This window comes from Phoxinus phoxinus (genome assembly GCF_949152265.1).
Source record: "Phoxinus phoxinus genome assembly, chromosome: 18".
NCBI lineage: Eukaryota > Metazoa > Chordata > Actinopteri > Cypriniformes > Leuciscidae > Phoxinus > Phoxinus phoxinus.
In genome coordinates this window covers 9,215,646-9,240,062 of record NC_136893.1, presented here as the reverse complement: position 1 = coordinate 9,240,062, position 24,417 = coordinate 9,215,646, and the positions used below count along the sequence as shown (strand labels likewise).

Below are 24,417 nucleotides of genomic sequence, written 5' to 3'. Positions count from 1 at the left end.
ACTTTTTCACGAACATCATATTATTTTAGATGTCATGTTTTTTAATAGATGTCCTATTTATGGTTTTTTTGGATTAAATTGTATTTACAAAAGCCTTGAAATAAGTCTACTAAAAAAAAGAGAGAGAGAGAGAGAGAGAGAGAGAGAGAGAGAGAGAGAGAGAGAGAGAGAGAGAGAGAGAGAGAGAGAGAGAGAATCTCTAGAGAATTATCTAGACTTTAGATAATAGAGAATGGATAATAATGATAATATTTGTCTACAACTTTTCCATAGCGGAACTTTTTCTGTTGTTTGTTTATTTTTTTCAGAATTAAAACATATTTTATTGACAGACAAAATAATATATAAAATAATATTTTCGTTTTATCGCCAATGATAATCCCGGATGCAGTTCGATCTCACCCGGAAGTGCGTGCTTGTTTTTGTTTTGAATGAAGGGGGAGTAGTGTGCATATGGATCCGAGGATAACTGTAGTCTAAAGGTATGATTTATCCTGTTAAATGTTCAAACTACACATTTTAAGGCCCTTTTTGTTGCGTTGTCCAAAATGACTTTTTGCTATTTTAAATCGTGAGTGTAACGTTAGATGTCAGACGTTCCACGCAAAGAAAACAAATAACGTTGCTCTTTAGTTCAGATGTATTAATGCACGCCCAATTTAAAAATATTTTCATATAAAAAAATTCTAGTTTGAACTGCAGTAGGACACCGGAAAACTGTCGCACACGGTAAAATAACGTCCCGTTTATTTACGTCGAGTCCAACAGTAACTTACTGTTGTGTTTCCTAATCTACAGAGCTGTCTACCTAGACAGCAGTATTTGGTGTCATAGGCGTTTCACTCGGAAGTGGAATGCGCTTATTGAACTCATGGGTGTTCAAAAATGCTTTCTAGGTAGCCAGGTCACTATAGGTTTTGAAAAGAAGCACATAAGCCCCCACAACTGGGTCCATTATCTAAAAGGGTGCCTTTCCATTTTGAAAAGGTGAATTTAAAAAGTAAATGTCTGTCTGTCAGCCTGCCTGACAGACATTTCTGGCTGGATGAAGGACCACCACCTTCAACTTAACCTTGCGAAAACAGAGCTGCTTGTGGTCCGGGCCAACCCAACACTTCATCACAACTTCTCCATTTATTTAGATTCATCGTCCATAACTCCATCAAGGTCAGCCAGGAACCTTGGAGTTGTGATTGATGATCAATTGAACTTCACAGACCACATTGCTAGAACTGCAGATTTGCCTTGTACAACATTAGAAGGATCAGGCCTTTCCTATCAGAGCATGCTACGCAACTCCTTGTCCAAGCGCTTGTTCTATCCAGAGTCCAGACTTGACTATTGTAATGCTCTCCTGGCTGGTCTTCCAGCTTGCTCGGTCAAACCTCCGCAACTGATCCAAAAGGCTGCAGCTAGAGTGGTCTTTAATGAGCCGAAGAGAGCACACGTCACTCCTCTCCTCACAAAACTGCAGTGGTTGCCAGTTGGCGCTCGTATCAAATTCAAGTCAGTCACTGACGTTTGCCTACAGAACCACCACTGGCTCTGCTCCCTTTTACCCAAACTCATTACTTCAGACTAACGTGCCATCCAGAAACTGGCGGTCTGCAAATGAACGCCGTCTTGTGGTGCCATCTCAAAGAGGCAGAAAATCTCTTTCTCGGACCTTTTCTTTGACTGTTCTCTGCTGGTGGAATGATCTCAACCAGAGCTGCTGAATCTGTAGCCATTTTCAAGAAACTGCTGAGGATGCATCTTTTTCGGCAACACTTGATCCATTAAAACTAACACTTTCTATTCTCTCTCTCTCTCTCTCTCTCTCTCTCTCTCTCTCTCTCTCTCTCTCTCTCTCTCTCTCTCTCTCTCTCTCTCTCTCTCTCTCTCTCTCTCTCTCTCTCTCTCTCTCTCTCTATATATATATATATATATATATATATATATATATATATATATATATATATTTATATATATAAAAAAGTAGGCCTACATTTATTGCATTCGATTAAACTGGGAAGGGTCATAGCTCTTGCATATTGTTGTCCTACTGTTAGTTTAACTGCTTCTGTTGTTCTCATTTGTAAGTCACTTTGGATAAAAGCGTCTGCTAAAGGAATACATTTAAATGTAAATTTCTTATAAATGTTTTTTAAATGTATCGGGTTTTTTTTTTTAGCTATTACTAGCCTGATCAATTTCATGACACTAACTAAAATTGTATTTAATGCTAATATTAGCAAAATATTAAATAAATTGGTAAAATTTATATATAAAAAATAAAAATGATCATTAAAAAAATGCAAGGGTCGCGAGTATGATTTTAACATTCCTGATTTTTAAGAAGAAATTGGAAACACAGCTAGGAAACCGTAAAGCCATTTCATTGAGTTAAAGACTCATATTTATTTATAAGAGACACAAAAGGCACCCTTGAACTCATTTTGCTGTCCCTCTAACCCAGCATCACCATCCTCATGATGAACTTCGAGGGTCTGGACCCGGGCTTGGGCGAATACGCGCCCGGCCTGCACGGCAGCATGGAGCCCGGTCTGGACTCTTCCCTGGACCCACGGCTCGACCCCGCGCTGATGCAGGGCGTGGAGCTCGACCCCGATGCGTTAGCCGTGCCGGGGTCCGACTCCGTGCACATAGTGGAGGGCATGTACTCGGAGCTGCACAGCGTGGCTGCTGAGGTCGGGATCCCCGTGACGGCCACACACTTCGACCTGCAGGAGGAGCTCCTGTGGATGGGGAACCACCGGGTGAAGTGACACATTATCACTGCATTTATGTCATTACCGAAAAAAAAAACACCAAGCTATAAATGAGACAACATCCAACATAGAAAGTGTTTTCACCAAAAATTCTGCATGAATGGATAAATATTTCTATTGAAGTTGGGACATTTAAGGTTAAAGTTTAATCTCACTCCAAAAATTCAGCTGTGGTTTTGATAGTGATCGAATTCAGTATCTCTGATGTACTTCCACATTGAGATGATGTCATTTTATTCACAAGCCTGAGCTGCATTACTGACTTGTGTGTGTGTGTGTGTGGTTGTTCTTTCCTCTCTCTTTAATAACAGGGACACGCTAGTTCCTTCTTTGGTCCGACAATGGGCCGCTACTCCTCTTTCCAGGTACACATGACTGATGACATTCGCCACATCCAGAGTATGGACACGGGAGTGCTGTTTCTGACCAAAAACAACCTCAAATGCCTCACACGAGGAGGTTTTACTATGTTTGATTTTCCGTGAGTTGCACACCTAGACATATACTACATTCACATGTCCAGACAAGCACTGGTGGGAGTCATAAGCCCTCGAAAGGGGGTCGTACAGAAAATACTGTGAATACTGTAATAAATGGTTTTATTTGCTTGTGTATGCCTACTGTATGTGTGGGTGTTCATTCATTAATTTTGTTTTCAGAATGGAGGAGGGTGCAGACATGCACAGTTTGATTCTGAACGATAATAACACATTGTTAATGGGGGGTCTGCAGAACTATGTGGTAGAACTTGACCTCACCACAGTACAAGAAACACAAAAAGTAAGGTGATACAATACCACTTCGGTAATTCTTTACTAGCTCTACATATTTTTATAAAGCATTTATTAATAAACTTTTTAAATAAAGATAATAATTTTTTAAAAACATTTTATAGTTCATTTTTTAAATAATGTATATATATAATTATATATATTTATATATTATATATATTTTTATAGATCATTAAACAAATAAAATCTCTAGAAAGAATATTATCTTTGTTTCTTTTAGAAATAATGATAAAAAAATATATAAAATAAATTTAAATATTTTATAGTTCAGCTTTGTTTATAACTTTGTTAATGTTTATTGTTTTAGTCTTTTTTAAATCTATATTTATTTATTTGCATTTATTTAATTTAATTTATATTTATTTTAATGGCATTCATTTCATTCTTTTCAATTTATATTATTTTTTAAATTATTTTTTTAAAATTATTTTTAACATCTATGAATGTTTTCAAGACTCATTTGACAACATTTATGATGGGATGTTTTAGAGATCTTTTTTCTAAAGTGTTCATTTCATTTCTACTGTCACTCTAGTTTACTGTTGAAGTGCCTGGAGTCGCCATCATGAGACAGTCCAATCGCTTCTTTTTTTGCGGTCACACATCTGGCAAGGTGAGTAAAACGAAGGGAGTAAAGGGAGTAAAACGAAAATGGATGTGGATGTGGAACACACAGTTTCCTCCTTTCGCTTTTCCCACAGAAATAGAGGGATGTGGTGTGTGAAAAGTTTTGTTGTTATCTCATGTGGAAACGTGCTGCCTACACTTTAGCTATAAACACGGGTAGAATACATAGGGCTTTTTCTTTTTGTTCATTCATACATTCCTGAATTTATCACATGCAGATCAGCTCAGACTATTTGGTTGTTGGAATTTTCAGCTTGTCCACAACAATTAAGTGGAAGAGCTCTATGTGCATGGATCGATCTGTCTCACCACAACAGTTTATATGATCACATTGCAGTGAATATATATATTCAATGAATATATTTATTTTGTTAGTAACTACAGATAATGTCATTTGCCAACATTTTTCTACAAATTATTGTAAGATTTATTTTTATTCATGCAGTTTTATGAATGAAATACATATTTGTATACAGTAAAAAAACAAAACAAAAAACTAAAAGGTGAGTTAACCTAAAATCTTAATGCTGCAAATAAATTAATTTGTTTCTGGTGTAGATTTATAGATAATGATTGATTCCTCCAACCATTATTGTTGAATGCATTCATCAATATGCATAACCTTAATTAATCTCTAAAGTATATGATAAAAATATATAGTAATCAATGTTAAATTAATCTCCCCATTGTCATTTCTGAATTATTTGTCACAGGTGTCTCTGCGTGATGCACGTACATTTAAAATGGAGTTTGAGTTTGACGCGTTCTCCGGAAGCCTGTCAGATTTCGACGTACACGGTAACCTATTAGCGGCATGTGGTTTCTCGAGCCGTGGCCTGAATGGACTGTCATGTGACCGGTTCCTTATGGTGTACGACCTACGCATGATGAGGGCCATCAGCCCACTACAGGTCCATGTGGACCCTGTGTTTCTCCGCTTTATCCCCACATACACCTCCCGTCTGGCTATCATTTCACAAACAGGTATGATGCACGTGTGTATCTCGGAAGTGCTAGTACTGGTATTTACCTAACTATTACCACTAAAAAGACAACATTAAGTGGTTGCCACACCCCAGTCAACAGCCAACTGTCCCTGATCTGTTGACGAAATGTCGTGGGACTTTTATTTGCAACTTGCAAATGATTTTCATCAACCTATAGTGGTCTTCTTTGGGCTATCATTGTTGTTCCCAGACTCATGTTAAATCTAGTTCTTTTTTTTCTGAAGCTTGCTGATATTATGTCTCCATTAGGTGCAGTTTTTCAGCATTTAAAAGTCCCACCTTGCTTTCATTTCCCTTTTAGTGGTTGTCATGTTGTCCACATAGATTTTCAGTCGGTGGGTCACATGAACTAATTGTGCTGAGGTCAACAGTGTCCCAGACATGCATCGCAATGTCCTTGACTTGAAGACATTCTCACACCGCATAATATTTTGTATTTTTTTAAGTCGAAAAAGAACAAAATGTTGGCTGGAGTTAGATTTTTTTATCCTTTGGGTTTTGGTTGAAATCAGAAAAAAAGGAAAGAAAAGTTGTTAGAGAAGCAGAGTTCTTAAATAGTTTTTAAAGATTGCACAGAGGTTAAACTTATGACAATATGTGAGTATTTTGAAACTTGTTGCACAACTTACTTGCCTTTACAGGGCTCCAGACAGGTCGTAATGTGCAAAAAAAAAGTAAATAAAAATGTATTTGGGAGTCCATGCGTGGTTTTGTCAGATATCATCTCGCTAGAGTTTGCTACTATATGACTTATATGCAGATATTTTTATTCAATTAAACAATACTGTATTTGAGAGCAAAATTAATTGGTTTATAATTTAAAAGATAAAAGATTGTAGAAAAATTAAAATGTTGTCTTCACAAAAATAAAGTAATTGATAACACTCTTTTACTTACTCTCTCACATACTGTACATATAGATGATGTGATGAATCTTAATCAGCATCAGTTTGATAAATATAACCTTTTAGGTTATATATATATATATATATAACCTAAAACCGTTTAGTTTTTATAGTGACTTATTGTAAGTTATTGATTCTATGCATGGGGATGGATCTTAACCAGTAACCAAATGCCTCTTACAAACGGGTTCTTTGTCATCTTAGTCAAAAAGATTCACACAAAAAAACCCTTTTGGTTTTTTGGTTTTGAATCAGGTTCTAATTAGACTCACTGATTTGTGAAATTCATAAGTCACTTTAGTGACCAATGAATCATTCAGAGTTGTTACTGAGTTTACAGTTGACTCCACTAAACGGCAAGCCATTTTTCCATTAAATCCAATTTGAAATAAACCAGGAACCATTACTGTGATGTATTAGTCTATTAACTTACTAGTTGTTCATATGACGATGTATGATTGAAGATATCTGTTTACAGCAGAGTGTTGGTAAAAAATAATGGTATTCTAAAAAAAAAAACATTCAAATATTATAAAAAAATATTATTGCTTATTATTTGTCACTGAGATCCTGGTGTGTGTGTCACTGTAGGTCAGTGTCAGTTCTGCGAGCCCACCGGCCTGGCCAGTCTGGCTGATGTCTTCCACGTCAACACAGTGGGGCAGCTGCTGATGAGCTTTGATGTGTCGTCCAGCAAACAGGCGCTCTCCTTTGGGGACTCTGGTGGCGGTGTGCACCTGTGGTCCAGCGCCCCAGAGGTGTCCTTCAACAGTTACTCCAGGGAGACGGAGTTAGCCCTGCCCTGCCTGGTGGACTCCTTGCCCCAGCTGGATTGGAACCATGAGCTGATGCCTCTGTGCCTTCTGCCAATGCCCCTTACCAGCACAGAGCCCCTGCTCTCTGATTGGCCCACCCCCCTTATCAACCCTAGCCCCAGGTATGACTGAGCCTCATTCTACCTTATATATGCTTATGCTCACCAAGGCTGCATTTATTTGATCAAAATACAGTAAAAACATTAATTTCAATATTACAATTTAAATAATGCTTTTCAATTTTAATACATTTAAAAATATATATTTATTCCTATAATGGCAAAGCTGTATTTTCAGTATTATTACTCCAGTCTTTAGTGTCACATGATCCTTCAGAAATAATTCTAATATGCTGATTTGGTGCTTAAGAAACATTTTTGACTTTGCAAACAGTTGTACCACTTGATATTTTTGTGGCAAACATGCAGATTTTTGGCATGATTCTGAACAACATTTATTGGAAATATCAATATTTCTATAACATTGTAAATGTCTTTACTGTCACTTTTAATCAGTTTAATGCATCCTTACCGAATTATTTCTTTCTGACCGCAAACTTTTCAATGATAGTGCATATATAAATATTTTCAAATATTTTGTAAAGGATATAGTGCTTGAAGATCCATGAGAATTAGGTTATTGTTTATATATGTATTGTTATATTGATTATTTCACATGTATTTATTTATTTAATATTGTGGAAACATTGTCTGTTCAATCAAATTATAAGTAAAAAAAGAAGATAAAAATTGCTGCTGGTATTTCATTGGAAATTAAAGGTTGAACATACTTCATTGTGTTCTTTTGTATACTGCATGTTTTGGCAAATTCAGTAGGTCATCTTGGGTTTCTATGTATACATTCAGTTTGCATACTGTGCACAATATGAATACTATTTTTTGCAGAATGTCATGCAGTATGGTGTTTTGCACACATCCCCTGTATCCGAGTGTTATTGAGTAATACTGCCCCCTGCAGTATGTCTCATTCTAGGTCATGACCATAAATACTAGAACTGGATTTGTTGTGATATTCTTCAATTTGAGCAAAATTATATCTGGTATCTCACACTTTTTTTTATTGACACCAATTTTATTTATGTAGTTTATGAATATCAATTCCCTCCTCAACAAATGAGATGTGTGGTGGTTTGTTGATGTTGATTCTTTTCACGTTGTCAGGCGGGCCCCTGCGGTAGATGCAGAGATTCTTAGGACTATGAAGACTGTGGGCTTTATTGGATATGCCCCCAATCCTAGAACCCGTCCCAGAAACCAGGCAAGCATGTGCTCTTTTCAAACTTGATTCTAGTTTATGTTTGAATCATCTAAAGATGGCAAAATACTGAATTGAAATGTTTCAATGGTTTCAGCATCATTAAATGTATAAACATGGTTACTAAACAATTATTGAGTAATTAAAATTAGTCAAAACAAACCATTTCCATATGTTATAAGAGTGAAGTCATATGTCTTACAGTAATGTTGCTGATCCAGTGTCTTTGGTATGTTATTTGACAATGTGTCAATCATTTCAGTTCAGTAATGCCATATAACCGGTGATTTCTTTAAACATTTTATCTCTGTTTTTCCCAGGTTCCTTATAAGATAAAAGACGTAGAACTTGAGTATGACAGCTATAATCAGGTCCCGGAGTCTCCTATTGGTCGAGATGAGGAGCCGCATCTTTACATGATTCCAAAGAAATACAGGAAGGTAGTGATGAGCCATGAAACCAATGATCTTGGTGATGCTTTGTTCAAATAATGACACACCACTTGAGCTATTTGGTCCATTACAAATGATTGCATGCAAATTCCTTTTAGATGAGATGATGTTATATATACTGTTTTTAGAACAAAAACTGAACTGAAGAATAAAATATTAATAATTAATCACAATGCTCTATTGCCCAATCCGTATTGATTCTCATGTTTATTAAACACACCTGAAGCACTGGGATAAGGCTGTTCTGATTATGTGACTTATGTTTATGTCAGGTGACCATTAAATATTCCAAACTGGGACTGGAAGACTTTGATTTTAAGCACTATAACCGGACTCTGTTTGCTGGTCTGGAGCCTCACATACCCAATGCGTACTGTAACTGCATGATCCAGGTGATAACACACACACTCTTTTACTGCAATATTATTATTATATTTATTAATAGTTAAATATAACTAATAATCAATATACAAGTACATTCATATTTTAAAGTAAATGCATACATATAATATATAAAATGTTTTAGTTATATATTTTATTTGAAATGCAATTTGAAGTTTGTCTGATGAATTTGAAAAAAAAGAAAAGAAATCCCAATATGTCACATGCCGATTACTCTAAAAAGTCCTTGGGATTTTTTTTGTGCTCTCTAAGGAATTTTGGGAATGCACAAGTTTCACTTTGGATGTATTAGCTCTCTAGAATTGCATTAATAGTTAACCCTGTTTGTGCTGTGACAGGTGCTGTACTTCCTGGAGCCAATCCGGTGCCTGGTACAGAATCACTTGTGTCAGAAGGAGTTCTGCCTGGCCTGTGAGCTGGGGTTCCTTTTTCACATGCTGGACTTGAGTAGAGGAGACCCCTGCCAGGTATACGGTAGAGCTCGTCATCCAATCAGAGTTCATCACCACCAGCTGTGGTTGCAGATCTATTCCATCAGTCATGCATAGCGTATGCACATGCACATAGCATTTGTTTGTTTGTTTCCTTCACAGGCCAGTAATTTTCTCCGGGCTTTCCGGACAATTCCAGAGGCATCGGCGTTGGGTTTGATCCTGGCTGACTCTGATGAGCAGACAGGGAAAGCCCGTCTGGGACGTCTCATCCAGAGCTGGAACCGTTTTATTCTCGCACAGCTGCATCAGGAAACACTGGAGCAGGAAGGACCGCAGGCGTACAGAGGAGCCAGCAGCAGGTGTGGAGTCCACAGTGGTGCTGCATCATTCATGAAACACAAGCCCCATCAATTCAATGCAACAGATTACACAACACTGAGTTAAGAACAATTTGTGTTTTGTGTCAATGGCAGTGCGCTGGGTTCCACAGGCGAGTCTGTGATTGGCCGGTTGTTTGGCTGTGAAGTGGAGAACAGCAGTTTGTGTCGCTGTGGAAAGGAGACGGTTCGCTCTTCTTTGACTCTGCTGTTTACCATGCACTACCCGGAGCACAGCTCTCAGGGTCAGAACCACCACACCACACATTATATTCACACATCTATATATAGACCAGCATGGGCATGAATTACAGATGTTTTGCTAGAGTTTTAAAAGGTTTTGTGGAGAGTGGTTTGATTTTTCTTGATCTAGAAACTGAATTAATTAAATAATTGGATTGCTTTTTTTAATGGATGTGGACAGATAAGACGATAGAGGAATATGACTTCGCAGACATCCTGAAGAAGAGTATCTGTCTGGAACAGAGCACACAGGCCTGGTGTGAGAACTGTGAGAAATACCAGCCAACAGTAAGTCATTCCTTCTTTTTCTTACAAAATTTGATGAATGATTACAATGACTTCTGAAGGATCATGTGACACTGAAGAAATGAGAAATCGGCTTTGCCATCACAGGAATAAATTACATTTTAAAATAGAAAACATTTATTTTAAATTGTAATAAAATATAACAGTATTACTGTATTGTTGGTCAAATAATTGCAGCCTTGTGTGTGCATAAGACACTCCTTTCAAAAATATTTCAAAAAATATTACTGAACGGTAGTGTACATACAGTATATGGCTAAATACTAAATGCATATCTATTTTTAGGTGCAGACCAGGAACATTCGCTGTCTGCCTGATGTTCTGGTGATCAACTGTGAGGTGAACAGCGCTAAAGAGGCAGAGTTCTGGAAGGCACAGACGGAGGTCAGACCCATATCCCTTTCTGTTGCCAGAATATATAGTCATGTATTTACAGCCATAAATCTGCCCTTAAATGTTCTCTAATTCTTTACACATCCGCTTGCGTCGTGAGTTAAAAATCCTCATCAGCAATGCAACAGCCTGTTCATTCAGCTGATCGGTGTATAATTGGTGTAAAAAAACTCTAGGCACATTGATTTGTCTTGATTTTCCATTCATTCAGCAATGAATACTCTTTTTGTTTACAGTATGCGTTCAGCAAAGCCCTAAAGAAAGAGGCTGCTGAACCTCCCAAACCCAAAGAGCCTCTACCGACAGAATGGTGTTTAGAGTAAGTGTGATGATTGGAGAAACGCATATATATGTATGCATGTGATATTTTAGTTTATTTTAGTTTTCATGTTATTTCAGTTAGTCATTTCAATATGTGCATTATGTGCATTTTAATAGTTTTTTTTTTAAATAATACTATTTGTTTAATTATTTCCAGTTAATAATTTTAGTGCTTCAACTTAAACTTGCCAATGCAACATTTCTAATTTTCATTTAGATTAAGTTTTTCAACTAATATTTATATTTTATTTGAGCTTTATTTCAATTAACAGAAATAAATAGTTTTAGTTAATGGTACTAACCCTGATGCATATATATTCTAATTATATATGTGTGTGTGCACGTGTTGTGAACAGGGAAGAGCTGTGCACTGGGGAGGGCTTGCCATTTGACTCTCAAGCGGAGGACATGAGGCACGTGTGGATCCCTCTTAGTTTGAAGATGTGCATTAGTAAGTCTCAGGGCCTGGAGGTCAGCTGCCTGTCTGAGGGAGAGGAGGTGAGGAACACCTTTTCACTCTTTCCAACAGATGAACTTCATTAACCATATCAAGGATTGTCAAACCTCAGACAGATGACATTGGAGGTTATTAAAAGAGAACTCTGCTCAACCGAATTGTGACTTTTTTCTTCTCATAGCTGACTGAAAGTGCAGAGGCAGATGGGGCTTGTGTGTATGACTTGGTCGTCACTGTGTCTCATATCCAAGATGCTCGGACCGGAGGAAACCTGGTGGCACATATCAAAGTGGGCGAGACCTACCATCAGAGGAAAGAAGTGAGCTAAGTCTTTTAAGCACTTATAGATATTTGACATGATATGTTGGACACGAACTGAGTTTTCTGTGTTTTGCTTTCAGGGAGTAACACACCAGCAGTGGTATCTGTTCAATGATTTTCTGATTGAGCCGATTGACAAGGTAAAAATACGAAACATCAGACAAATTTCCACTTTACACACTCCATATACACTGTAATGTATTAGCTCAGTAATTTTTTTTTTTTTTTTAATGACACTAAATTGTTTCACGAAACATATCTTCATTAGGCTGAATCAGCACAGTTTGATGCGAACTGGAAGGTTCCGGCTGTACTTTACTACATCAAGAGGAACTACAACGCCAAGTATGATTTGCGAAGTATGTGACACTTTATCTGACTTTAAATACACCCTCTCTTTAAAAATTTATCAGTTATCACACACACACACACAAAACACATTTTGCTTCCTTTTTTTTATAATTATGTAACATTTGTAATATGCATAGTATAATATACATAGCAAGGATGCATTAAATCAATCAAAAGTGACAGTAAAGACTTATAATCTTAGAAATATTTCTGTTTTAAATAAATGCTGTTCTTTTGAACTTTCTATTAATCAAAGAATCATGAAAGATAAACACAAGAATCCACAAAAATGTTAAACCGCTCAACTGTTTTCAACATTGATAAAAATAATAAATGTTTCTTGAGCAGCAAATCGGCATCTGAGAATGATTTCTGAAGGATCATGAGACACTGAAGACTGGAGTAATGATGCTGAAAATACAGCTTTGCCATCACAGGAATAAATTACAATTTAAAATGTATTCAAATAGAAAACATTTATTTTAATTTGTTATAATATTTCACAATTTCACACAATAATCGCATTGGTGAATATGAGACACTTTCAACAACATTTAAAAAATCTTTCTCACCCCAAACTTTTGAACTGTACTATAGTGTAATCTTCTCATTAATTTTTTTTAATGTTAGCACAAAACGGTTATGAAGTTTGCTTGTATTTTATTATGATTATAAACCTTTATAATGTATATTGTTTTTTTTGTGTGACATTTTTTTTTGCAGCTGTTTTGTTTTTGTATCATTTTAATTATTGCATCTACTCCATTTCCCTTATAGTCAAGAACCCCATTGAAGCCAGCGTTCTGCTGACGGAGGCCTCGTTGGCACGGAAACAGAGGAAGAGTCACGCCACCTTCATCCCCCTAATGATGAGCGAGATGCCGCAGGCTGGAGACCTTGTTGGATTAGACGCAGAGTTTGTCACACTCAACCAGGTCAGTAGGAAACTAATATTCGAACATTTAAAAAAAAAAGAAGAAATTTCCTACTCCAAATATTTAATGCTTTCGTGTGCTTGAACAGGAAGAGGCAGAACTGCGCAGTGACGGGACCAAGTCCACCATTAAGCCCAGCCAGATGTCTGTCGCTCGTATCACATGCGTGAGAGGCCAGGGTCCCAATGAGGGAGTGCCGTTCATTGATGACTACATATCTACACAGGAACAGGTCAATACTCTGTCAAAACATTCTAAGCACATGTACACAGTGTAAAGTTACAACCGCGTTAATATGGGAGTGAACCCCCTAAATGATCATTGTCTGTGTGTGTACTGAACACAACTCACTCCTGAAACTGTAATAACACCGTGGTAATCATACCAGCAGTTTGGTATCCGCTATTTTTTACCAAAGTAATAATATTACAGCAACAAAAGACTCATTGGCTGCGTCCGAAATCGCGTGCTCTCTTGAGTATGTACATATTTTAAATAAGTAATTACCTCACAACCCCTAAAAAAAGTACATTCTATATAGTATGAATGAGTGTAATCTGGACGTACTACATTCGCCATGCTGTCATTATCACGTGACCTAACAGCGTCAGTTACATCTCTTCACTGCCATTCTTGAATCCTCTCCCATGGCATCATGGGATAGTAAAGTGTCCGAAACCACTTCTGAATTTCGCTGAAAGAAGTAGGTCATCCAGGGACTTTTTTTGCCTACTCTTTAATGAGTACTGTGAATTCGGACATAATTCTTTTGTCACCTACTGTTTTTTACCTACTATATAGTAAGGAAGTATGTGATTACATATGCAGCCGTTGTGTATTGCAATTGAAACTGAACCACCCCCGACAGAGGTGTCGTGTTCGCAGAGCGCTCTCTTGCAGTGTTGCCATGTCCACTTACTATAAGCGTTTTTGGGTTGCTGTTTAAGCTTGGCTCATAAAACGTTCGAGTTTATAAAGTTATTAAATTGGGAAGGTGAGAGTCACAATATTTTGATCTTATTTTCAATATAAAGCATTTGGATTTATTTCGGTTTATTATGAGCTTGTTCTTGTTCAGTGTTTTTTTTTAGCAAGATCTGGCAACACGAGTAAGTAACACTCATACCTCTTTCCCTGTGACTTTCTTGCACTGCACACATACAGAAGAGTAACATGTGTGAAGAGTAACAATTAACAACCGAATTTAGCTGCTGTGTGTATGTGGCCAAAATCAAACTCTTATAATAGGGAAATTACCTTTGGAAATGATAAGGGCTTTTTAATGACCTCATAAAGTGATAACCTCAGTTTTCAGGAGATATATGTTACCGTCATCATAACGGTCATTCTTTTTTAAAATAATTTAAGCGTAAGGTGAATCACTGTACTGGAATAGTGATTTCCATATTACTGTACGTCTGCTTTCGGCATTTTTGTCAAAAACTTGAAATCATGTTCAAAATGTTGGGAAAGCACTTTCTGTTTCTTACGAGTTTAACCTCTTTGCATGTACAGGTGGTGGACTACCTGACTCAGTACTCTGGTATCAAACCTGGAGACCTGGATGCAAAGATTTCATCCAAACACTTGACTACTCTGAAGTCTACGTATCTTAAACTGCGATTTCTTATCGACACTGGCGTTCGCTTTGTCGGCCACGGCTTACAGAAGGATTTTCGGGTCATTAACTTGATGGTGAGTTGAATTTGTGTAAGTTCATATTTTATTTAGTATGTGGAAAGTAAGTTTAAAATGGAAACCAATATTAAGCCCCTCACATTTCGTAGGTTCCAAAAGACCAGGTGATTGACACCGTCTACCTCTTCCACATGCCTAGGAAACGAATGATATCTCTGCGTTTCCTGGCATGGTACTTTCTAGGTAGGTTTCTCTCACAAACTTTCCTTATCTCCTGAGCTCATATGTCATTTTCCGTGTATCAGCGTTTTATGGCTTTTTTAATATTTGTTTAGATCTGAACATCCAGGGTGAAACTCATGATAGTATTGAAGATGCACGGACTGCCCTACAGTTGTACAGGAAGTACCTGGAACTGAGTCATAACGGAGGAAAAGAAGAGTTCCGGAAGGTTCTCAAGGCTCTTTATGAGAAAGGACGCAAGCAAGACTGGAAAGTCCCAGACATTGACTCTGCAGACGGTCAAGGTAGCCCAAAAAGTACGAATCACTGACATGGCAGTGACATTATTTCACATAATATATATCATTGCTGATGTCTATAAACAATAATTATTACATAAATAATAGTATAATATTTTTAGAGGGTGGCAAACTGTTTAGAAGCAATGCATTCACAGTTGACCAGTATGGGTTTATCAAATGCTAGTACTGATATCTTGTGAGCTATTTCGCTAAAATACAGTATACATAATACAATGAAATACATTGAAATAATACAATGAAATGCACACTAATTTTACATCATAATTACACGTCACATTATTCCTCATTTAAATAATTTCAGCCTAAGGCATACATGACAAAAATAAGCGAAGCCTGGTTGAGTTGCATTATTAGTGTGATGGATAGAGTTATCTTTCGGTAGATTTTTATAACTGACACAATGAGGAGGTAAATCTTCTGCAAACTGCCCAAAAAGGCAGAATATTGACCAAATATTGGCCAGTTAATCAGCCTGGGAAATATTTTTGTCTTATCGCTGCAGTGTAATTGCAAAGAACTGAAATGTTTAAATTTAACCACATAACAAAGCATGTGCCTGTCATTTTAAAAACTCTTTCTTTTGTCCTGTTTATCATTTTTATGTGTCCACAAGTTTAACAGATGTTGTTAGATGGACTTCTGATGCTCTTTTCCCTCTGCAGGAACAGCCGTGTTTCCCTCGGTTATGGGTTTATGATTCGACTCTCGTGTTGGTTATATTCCTGCCAAACAGATGCCAGCTCACGTCATTTCTTGTACAGCCTTTCAGTGTTCACCATCAACATCTCAGTATATTTCATGTCATTAGGTAGCAAATCTGAAATAAGACATGTTATTCTGTGATATAAAAAATCAGTTTTGCCCGTTAAAAATTGGGGAATCAAAATAAATTAAATTTAAATTAATTCATCATGTCAGGGTTTTCTCCTGTATATGTGTCTGTCAGGAAGAATATGAATAAGGGGGACATATTTTTTTTTTTACGACTGAGACTTTAAATTGTGAATTTAAAATGTATGAACCAAGTGTTGACTACACGGTGGCCTTTTGCACCAAGGTATTTATATTGAGTCAGAAACTTCACTAATATGAATTACTGCACACAGAATATGGATTAAGCTCTCAATGGATTTACTGTTCTTTTCTACGTTGTATCTATGATGTACATTTCCATAAAGTGGCAGCTGAATAAAGACTTTTGGATAAATCTCCTAGTCCATCTCTGAGGGCTGATGTAGTTCTCAAAGTAAAAACCAGATGAAAATCTCTTTATGTTATAGTTATGTTCTCAAAGACCTTATGCAAATGAAACTTCAAACAATAAAATGCTATTCTATAAAAACACATAAAACAGCAATAGAGTGGAACAATCGAGTTTTCCAGTTATGCTCTGCCCTCTAAAATACTTAATTAGCTGGATATCATTCTTGTCCGGTGTATATGCTCACAAGAAATACTGATTTAAGAGTAAATCGTTCTCTTGATTTTGTCTCTCTCTGTTCAAATAAAGTAATATATTTGATTTAGCAATAATTTAAATTGGCAAACTTTTTGGGATGTACAGTACATGTTTCTGGTTTTCTTATTTTTTGAAACCTGCTTACTGATCTTCTTCAAGTATTCAAAGTTAAGCACAATGTTCAATGTTGTTAACCAGAATTTAACTGATATTTGCTTTGCTGCTGGGGAGATGTAAAGGGTGTGAATATTTTTAGTCCTTGACACAGTATGTTCTGCACTCTTGCTCTTAACTAGAGTGTAACATGGCAACAATGATATATAATTTCTGTTTTATTGTCTGAAAAATGCATGCATAATCTATTCTTTACCGGCAAGTGACTCTGCGGTCTCAGTATAGTCTATTTATTTTCCTATAGTCTATCCATATAATTTTCACTATGCCAACAAACAATCCATATTACTGCACAATATTTAGTACGATTTTTCAGTCTTATATGCTTTATTATACATGATTTGCTTGATTATCATCTTTTTTTCTGTGTTTCTAAAATGATACTATTCGCTGGAAAAAAGATTGACAAACAAACAAAATATTACAAAATTCTGTTTTAATATTCTCCTATTAAGGGCCAGTACTCACAGGTATTGAGATGGTTGTTAGTAATTATATAACGGTAAAAACTAGATATTGTGCATATATTTGATTTTTTTTTTTTTAATACAACATTACACAATTACTGTAACCTTGCTTTAAAATTCTCTTGCATTGATGCAAGTACAAATAATTGAAAATGTTAAGAAATATTGTTTTTAAAAGCAGTCTTTTGCACTGCAAGTGTGAAATAAATGCTATTATGTGAATTTAATAGCATTTTTACAAATATTCTAAATGTGATTGTCTATTTTAAATGAGTTAGTTTTCATTATCCTCATTGAGAATATGAATAATTCTCTACAAAACAGTAGTCAACATTTGAAGTGGATCATAAAAGTTAATCAAAGTTGTCCTTAGACAAGAACAGGTATTGTTCAAAATTCATGTATAACTATGATGAAAGGTTTTGATCCACTTAAAATGTTGACTATTGTATAATATTTTAGTAAATTATTTTAAACTCTATCATAATTCTTATAAATAAATAGTTTACACTGGCTGAGCTTCTTCAATGAGCAATTACCGACGATAATAATATAACAATTTAAATAACTTAGACAAATAATGTCTCTTGTCCTAACTGCTTTTTCTTATGCTAGATTCGCTTATAAGACTTTCTTGCTCGTGGAAACTGATTTCTCGCCGGAAACTAAAACGCTCCATTGTGAAATGGAAACATGTTAGAAAAAATATTAGACTCATTACATATTCAAAATAAAAACGAAATTGTGCTAAACGTTACCTCAAAACAATTCATAATGAATTTAAAATGGAGGAAAACGCTGTGGTAAGTTTGTTCCCGCATGTAAAAGTTGCACTTGCAACTAGTGCAACAAACCTTTGGACGTTGTAAATTAGTCGATTGATGATATATTAATTGTATTTTGTCAAATACAGTATTATTAATGACAATAATAAGATGATAGCTACGTTAATTTTCATAAACTTGAATTATTCTTTATCTAGTAAGCTGAACTATGCTTACTGTTTTTGAAAATTGCTATTCTACGCAATTTATATTTGTTTTTTAGTTTATTTATAGAACTCTAGGTAATGCCATGTGAGTGTTTGGGATATTTTAAATGGTGAAAAATAAGAGTGAAATCCAACCCTGAAAGTTGGCCAAAGTGGCTGACGTCACGTTCCCACAATGCACGCGCCCATCAACTCGAGCTCGAGAGCTCGCTGCTGCTGTGTGTTTAGAGGGAAAGAAACAGCAGGCCCGAAAAATACACACATTATTGAACAAAAAATAAAGTATCTACTGCGAACAGTTCTCGAGAATTCATCGAGATATGGCTGAGAAACTATTTTTTTTATTTGCACCCATGTGAGGTGTAGAATGGAGAATGCATGTGAAATGCAACTTTTGCGGGGATCAAAAGTTTCTGGTGAGCACAATACTGTTTTTATGCAAATGTTATATGTGAATTTAGGACCGCGTGGACTGTTTGCATTGATGTTCGAATGTTTGAAACCCTCAGAGAGTTTCGTTGGTAGTATTTTTAGACTTTTGAGAAGACAAATGTGTGTCATTTACCCATTTAAGAGGTTTAAATGTTGCGTGCATGAGCAAACAACATTAGCTACGCGACACTGTTAGTTTATTTAATGTATTTATGTTTTAAAAATGTTTTAACATGAAGGAAAACGTGAATGGATAGTCTGATTTGTGTTGCTCTTTATTACGGATCATTTCGATTTGACCATTTAATCACAATGATCCGCGGTTCTTGAGAGATTTTGCTGAGCGAAACGTGCCACGGGTTTCTGACCCCGAAACGTGCCAGGAGTAAATATACAAAAAGATGCCAGTTAAATAAAAAAGCCAGAAAGTTATTGTAAAACAAGGCACAGCTTTATATATGACTATAATACATTTTGTGTTTGTTTGATATTATTTTATATGATATTTTTAAATTAATCAGATTTACCACGAACATGTCATTGAAAATGTCATATTTGCATGAAACTGTGAAATGAAATGGGGAAAATTACTATGTTGTAAGCCATTTGTGAATTTGGTAACACTACAATAAGGTATCATTTGTTAATACATTACCTAATATGAATTAACAATGATCAATATATTTTTTTTACATAGTTTATTAACCGTTGTTAATGTTAGTTATTAAATATGGTCAAGTTAGTCCACAGTGCATTAACTAATGTTAACAGATACAACTTTTGATCTTAAAAATGTTGAGATTAATAAATGCTGTAGTATTCTTAGTTTAACTAATGTGGTTAACTAATGTTAACTAATTAAACCTTATTCTAAAGTGTTACTGTAATTTTAAATATTCAAAGCTGATACGCAAACATAATTTTTTTAATTAATTATTGTATTATGGTAATTATACTCTCTATCTACATGAACAGTTTTGTTTTAAAGTTAATACATAAGAAGCACATTAACATTAAAACTAAATCTGAATATTGAAATAAAATATTGTGGATTTATGTGCACATTAAAAATACTTGAAATGATTGCTTGAATGATGTCCATCCATTCTCTAAAAGGGAGGGAGTAATAATGGACATGCATTTTCCGGAGGTCTGTCAAGATAATGAATGTGCTTTTGTGAGACTTGAAACAGGTAAACAAACCCTTTATAAATGTCACTAACCAATCATCATGACGTCCCTTCAGGGTGTTTTTAAGTTTCTTGTGTTGAAATCTGCTACCATTCAGAAGCAGGTTGGTTCAAAGTCTGCACTGCATTGCCATCAAGCACTTCAAGGTTTTGTTTTATAAATAAATACAAAGTTCTTTTATTGTTCAAATAAATCTCTAAAATGACACGAAAAGAGTAAATCAATTGCAAATCCTTTGTCTGTAAATACTTTACAGTATGTTATTAAACGAAAACAAATTATCTTCATGATTTGAATAATTTTATATTACTTTTTTTACCAAATGAAAAAATTCCAAATCAGAAATTCTCAAGTGGACCTTTTTACTTTTCAGAAATATTATGTTCAATATTTTAAAACACATTTTGTATGGAAGCACATATATAAATGTTTTACAATTATATGGCATACAATTTTTGTTTTTAAAAATCGTTTTTGTTTGTTAGTTTACCCAAAAATGAAAATTCGATAATTTACTCATCGTTCTTCTGTGGAACACAAAAGTTATTTTGAAGGATGTTTGTAATCAAACCTTTTTTGGTTACCATTAACTTGCATTGTGTGGACAATATTTTCTTCAAAATGACTTATTTTATGTTCCACAGAAAAAATTCATTCAGGTTTGGAACGACATAACGGTGAGTAAATTATGACAGATTTTTTTTTTTTTTTTGACAAACTCCCTTTAATGAAGCACATAAATCCATTGTGGCTTTATTTTTTTAGATGCACACATATGCATTATAGAACCTTAGGGTAAAAAATAAAATAAAATCCTCAACAGCTGCATCTTTGTGTTTGTGTGCAGAATTTTGAACATGCAAAAAAGCCACCAAGAAAAATCACCTGTTGGAGCTTCTTCTCAGGTACTTGTGAAATGTTTTTGTCTTTAAAACAATGCATGATTGTACTCTCTTCAATTATTGTGGTAACTGATCTTCTTTTGGCTTTTCCCAGAGTGACGTATGCCCTGAAAACTACACATATAAATGAGAAAATGTTCCATGGCAAAGACCAGCTGAACGGACACCTGCAGAACCACGACCCCAACAAGCAGGAACTGCGGTGTGAGGAATGTGGAAAGTGTTACAACACTCGCCTGGGTCTAAGACGCCACGTGGCCACACATGCCACCTCTGCCGGCGGTGACCTCACCTGTAAGGTCTGTCGTCAGGTGTTCGAGAGCATGCCGGCGTTACTCGAGCACCTGAGTACACACACTGGCCGGCCGCCCCCGGGGACTGTGGTTCGGGAAAGGAAGCATCAATGCGAGCGGTGCGGCCGGCGCTTCTTCACTCGCAAAGATGTACGGCGTCACGCAGTGGTGCACACCGGAAGGCGGGACTTCCTGTGCCCGCGTTGCGCCCAGCGATTCGGCCGTCGTGACCACCTCACCCGCCACCTGAAGAAAAGCCACGCGCAAGAGTTGGAGACCCTGCCGTCGATGCCCATTAAGGAGGAGCCTAGTCCCACCATGTGCTCTGTCGGATCTCCGAAAGATGCCACAGAAGCGTTTTCCATGGCCATGTTCAACCCGCAAGGTTTCCCGAGCGCATCTACCTCAGGGGTCAATCATCATCATCATCACACGATGGTGTCTGGCCCCCTGTCCAGCCCCATGGGTGTGGGCTGCTACCTCGAGCCAAACAAGCCTCCTCCGCAGCAGTACCAGCAGGCTCCCAGATATCAGCCGAGCTGCACTACCTCATATCTAAAAACAGAGATGGAGAACTTCTTGACCGAACTTCAGTGCGGGCCTATGCCACCGCAGGCCGCCATGGCAACTGCTGTCTCCCGGCCAGGCGACCTCCTTCCCGAGGGTCTGGGAGCTCAGAGTGCCCATTTCACCCTCAGAAACTCGGCGTTCACATCCGCCGAGCCGCCTACCACCTCCACCAACATGGACCTTTCGCACCTGCTGGGCTTCCTGCCGTTCGGGCTGCCTCCCTACAGCACTCCCCTGGGATACTCCACCACCACCAGCGCCGTGTCCCAAAGCCCTACCTCTCAGTTCTCTGGGCCACTTACCTCATTTCAGCCACAGTCACTGCATGAGCCCCAGGCTTCAGGGCACTTAAACCAGCTTTCTGGTTTCTCACCAACTCTACCTCGATTCCATCAGGCCTTCCAGCAATGATGTTGCCTGTGTCCACTATAACCTGCCAGTCAAATGCAACCAATCTGTTGCGTCATTGCCAAGTAGCTTAAAGGTAATGAACTGGATACATTAAGTGGGTGCGAGGTCTTCGAATGGATCCTGTAGAAATAGATGAGATGATCACTAGGATAGATGGAGTTTTGCTTTTAGAATAGTTTTAACTTTGTGGTTTTTCCTAGAGGGTCTTCTGAGTAATTGTTTTGTAACGTTAAATGAACTCAAAAAATTAATGAGACTGAAAAGTTAGCAAAAAAATACCTCAATTATTTTTGTCACGAAAGGAAAATAATGCTATTACAGTGTTCTCCGTTGTAAAATGAAGCACTTTTTTATCAACGGCACTTCTGACTAAAGGTGTGGTCACATTTTTCGTTGCTCTGCGAATTTTTGCCAACGAAATACTGTCATTTAAATGAGGGGGCACGATTTTTCCATGCAAATTTCAGTTGGTCACGCAAATTTGCTGTATTGACCAACAGAAAGCTGCTTGGTGTGACACTGACTTCTGTGAAAGCGGTGCTTCATACATCTGCACTATTGACAAATAAAATTATTTTGCCAGTGAAATTTCGCCGAAAATTCACTAATGTGATTGCACCATAAGAGTCAAGTTGAACTGTGGCCATAGATGTACCTCTCAGCTCACGGTCACGCAACACAAAAAACCTACCTCTCTAAGCTGAACTCTTGTCATGAAAAGGATTCAACCATTTGACAAGAAATGAAGCTAATCCTCACGCCAATTGCGTGAAGAACATTATCTCGTTTGTTTTTGTTTTTTTAGAAAGCTGAATGGTTTTAGTTATGAAAACTTTAGAGTCAGGTGATTAATTAGCATTTAATTAATTAGCTTGTTGATTTTAGACTTTAGATCAAAGTTTTTAGGTGCTGTTGTGTTCACATCCTTAATGCTTATGAAAGGAATCACACTTATGCGTGGAGACTCGTCTCCCGTAAATCCCCATCTCTCTCTGTTCATTCCTGTTCATACAATTATTTTGTAATGCAAAAAAATTATTGAAAATCATGATAAGTCAACATTTGTTTAAAATTACCCCATCCTGACAAATTCCCAATATGGGAACTAAGTATAATATAAACTTTTGTTGTTGTTGTTTAGTGATAAACAAGAATTGATCATATATACGCCCTGCATATCGCTGTAAAAAGTATCTTGGGCAAATAATTGGTAATTACACAAATGATTCTCACACTACCAACTTTTCCCGAATGTTTTGCCTCGATTCAGTATTTTCAGACAAATTAAGCTTAGCACAAACCCTGTTATTGCTGAAGCACTTCATGTATCTCTCCATGCAAAACCAGGAGCACTGTCAGGAGAAAAAAAGTGTTGTTTTTTTTCATGTAAATTTGAATGGCATTTTAGCACTGCTTCACTGTCTATTCTTTTGGCTCAGTGTTATATGCACCAGTGACCTATAAGGTAACTGTTGGTATATGTTGTTGTCAACTCCATTTTGTTTATGCCATCTGAAGGGGTGAATTCATTTCATGAGATCCTTCTGTTCCTCCCATTTTGTTAGTAAATATCATTACAAATCATGCCAATGGTTTTTCCTTCTTTGGCTGAACTGAAATGGAAATTGGCCTCAACTCAACTGTGATGTTTAGACTCAGACTGATCTACCTCAGTGAGATGCACACTGTGCACAGCTGTACTGTACCTTTAGTGAGAAATGTAAAGTTTCCATGGCTGTTTAGCTGGAGTAAACAGGTGTTTTTACATCTTTAAAATTCCAAGCATTGGCATTTTTGTGTTTCAAGGACTGTTTGTTTTCATAAACATTCTGAAAGCAAAAGTGAATGAGTGAGAGATGAAGGTGCATGCAGAAACAATGTTAAGGATGAATTAAAAAATAAAGCATCTTGTAGAACTTTAGTTTCATGGTGTGTTTCATTCATTATTTACTGTTGGTAAAACTTTTTTTTTTTTAGCAAGACCACTGAAATTTCAGTATTTGACATATATTTAGGTTATACTTATAGCTTTTAAAATACATTTTAATTCGAAATGTAACTACTATCATGGTTGCATATCAAAGGCTACTGAAACATTTGAAAGGCTTAATGATATATAAAAGATAAATACATACAATTAGATGAAAATGATTGAAAATAA

At 36.6% G+C, this 24,417-nt stretch overlaps 2 protein-coding genes across 6 annotated transcripts; both read left to right on the top strand.

The window, feature by feature from the left end:
* Positions 1-371: 371 nt before the first annotated feature.
* On the top strand, positions 372-16,893 carry pan2 (poly(A) specific ribonuclease subunit PAN2). Of its 2 annotated transcripts, none has more exons than XM_079587902.1 (26): positions 372-482; positions 2,459-2,759; positions 3,083-3,252; positions 3,431-3,551; positions 4,098-4,175; positions 4,903-5,173; positions 6,693-7,038; positions 8,098-8,194; positions 8,512-8,631; positions 8,916-9,035; positions 9,384-9,512; positions 9,639-9,838; positions 9,953-10,101; positions 10,281-10,387; positions 10,691-10,789; positions 11,035-11,117; positions 11,476-11,617; positions 11,758-11,895; positions 11,978-12,037; positions 12,166-12,256; positions 13,026-13,183; positions 13,272-13,415; positions 14,699-14,878; positions 14,971-15,064; positions 15,157-15,360; positions 16,029-16,893. In XM_079587902.1, exons 2-26 carry the CDS (start codon positions 2,472-2,474, stop codon positions 16,061-16,063), a joined length of 3,624 nt encoding a protein of 1,207 aa, XP_079444028.1. In that variant the 5' UTR covers positions 372-482; positions 2,459-2,471; the 3' UTR covers positions 16,064-16,893. The 2 variants fall into 2 exon arrangements, with proteins under 2 accessions (XP_079444028.1, XP_079444029.1); XM_079587903.1 differs by having other exon boundaries at positions 403-482; positions 15,157-15,348; positions 16,029-16,703.
* A 1,696-nt stretch (positions 16,894-18,589) lies between these two features.
* On the top strand, positions 18,590-24,176 carry plagx (pleiomorphic adenoma gene X). Of its 4 annotated transcripts, XM_079587322.1 has the most exons (5): positions 18,612-18,873; positions 20,006-20,082; positions 20,725-20,757; positions 20,928-20,985; positions 21,077-24,176. In XM_079587322.1, the coding sequence occupies exon 5, from the start codon at positions 21,117-21,119 to the stop codon at positions 22,254-22,256; it is 1,140 nt and encodes a 379-aa protein (XP_079443448.1). In that variant the 5' UTR covers positions 18,612-18,873; positions 20,006-20,082; positions 20,725-20,757; positions 20,928-20,985; positions 21,077-21,116; the 3' UTR covers positions 22,257-24,176. The 4 variants fall into 4 exon arrangements, with proteins under 4 accessions (XP_079443446.1, XP_079443448.1, XP_079443447.1 ...); XM_079587321.1 differs by lacking the exon at positions 20,725-20,757; XM_079587320.1 differs by lacking the exons at positions 20,006-20,082; positions 20,725-20,757 and having other exon boundaries at positions 18,590-18,873.
* The last annotated feature ends 241 nt before the right edge of the window (positions 24,177-24,417 follow it).

What these genes read in the sequence shown, in the direction of transcription:
- pan2 (XM_079587902.1), top strand. Translation starts at nt 2,472, where the DNA reads ATGATGAACTTCGAGGGTCTGGACCCGGGCTTGGGCGAATACGCGCCC. An exon ending in TTTACTATGTTTGATTTTCC is followed by an intron (nt 3,253 to 3,430) that starts GTGAGTTGCACA and finishes TTTTGTTTTCAG; the next exon opens with AATGGAGGAGGGTGCAGACA. An exon ending in GTGAGAAATACCAGCCAACA is followed by an intron (nt 10,388 to 10,690) that starts GTAAGTCATTCC and finishes ATCTATTTTTAG; the next exon opens with GTGCAGACCAGGAACATTCG.
- plagx (XM_079587320.1), top strand. Translation starts at nt 21,117, where the DNA reads ATGTTCCATGGCAAAGACCAGCTGAACGGACACCTGCAGAACCACGAC.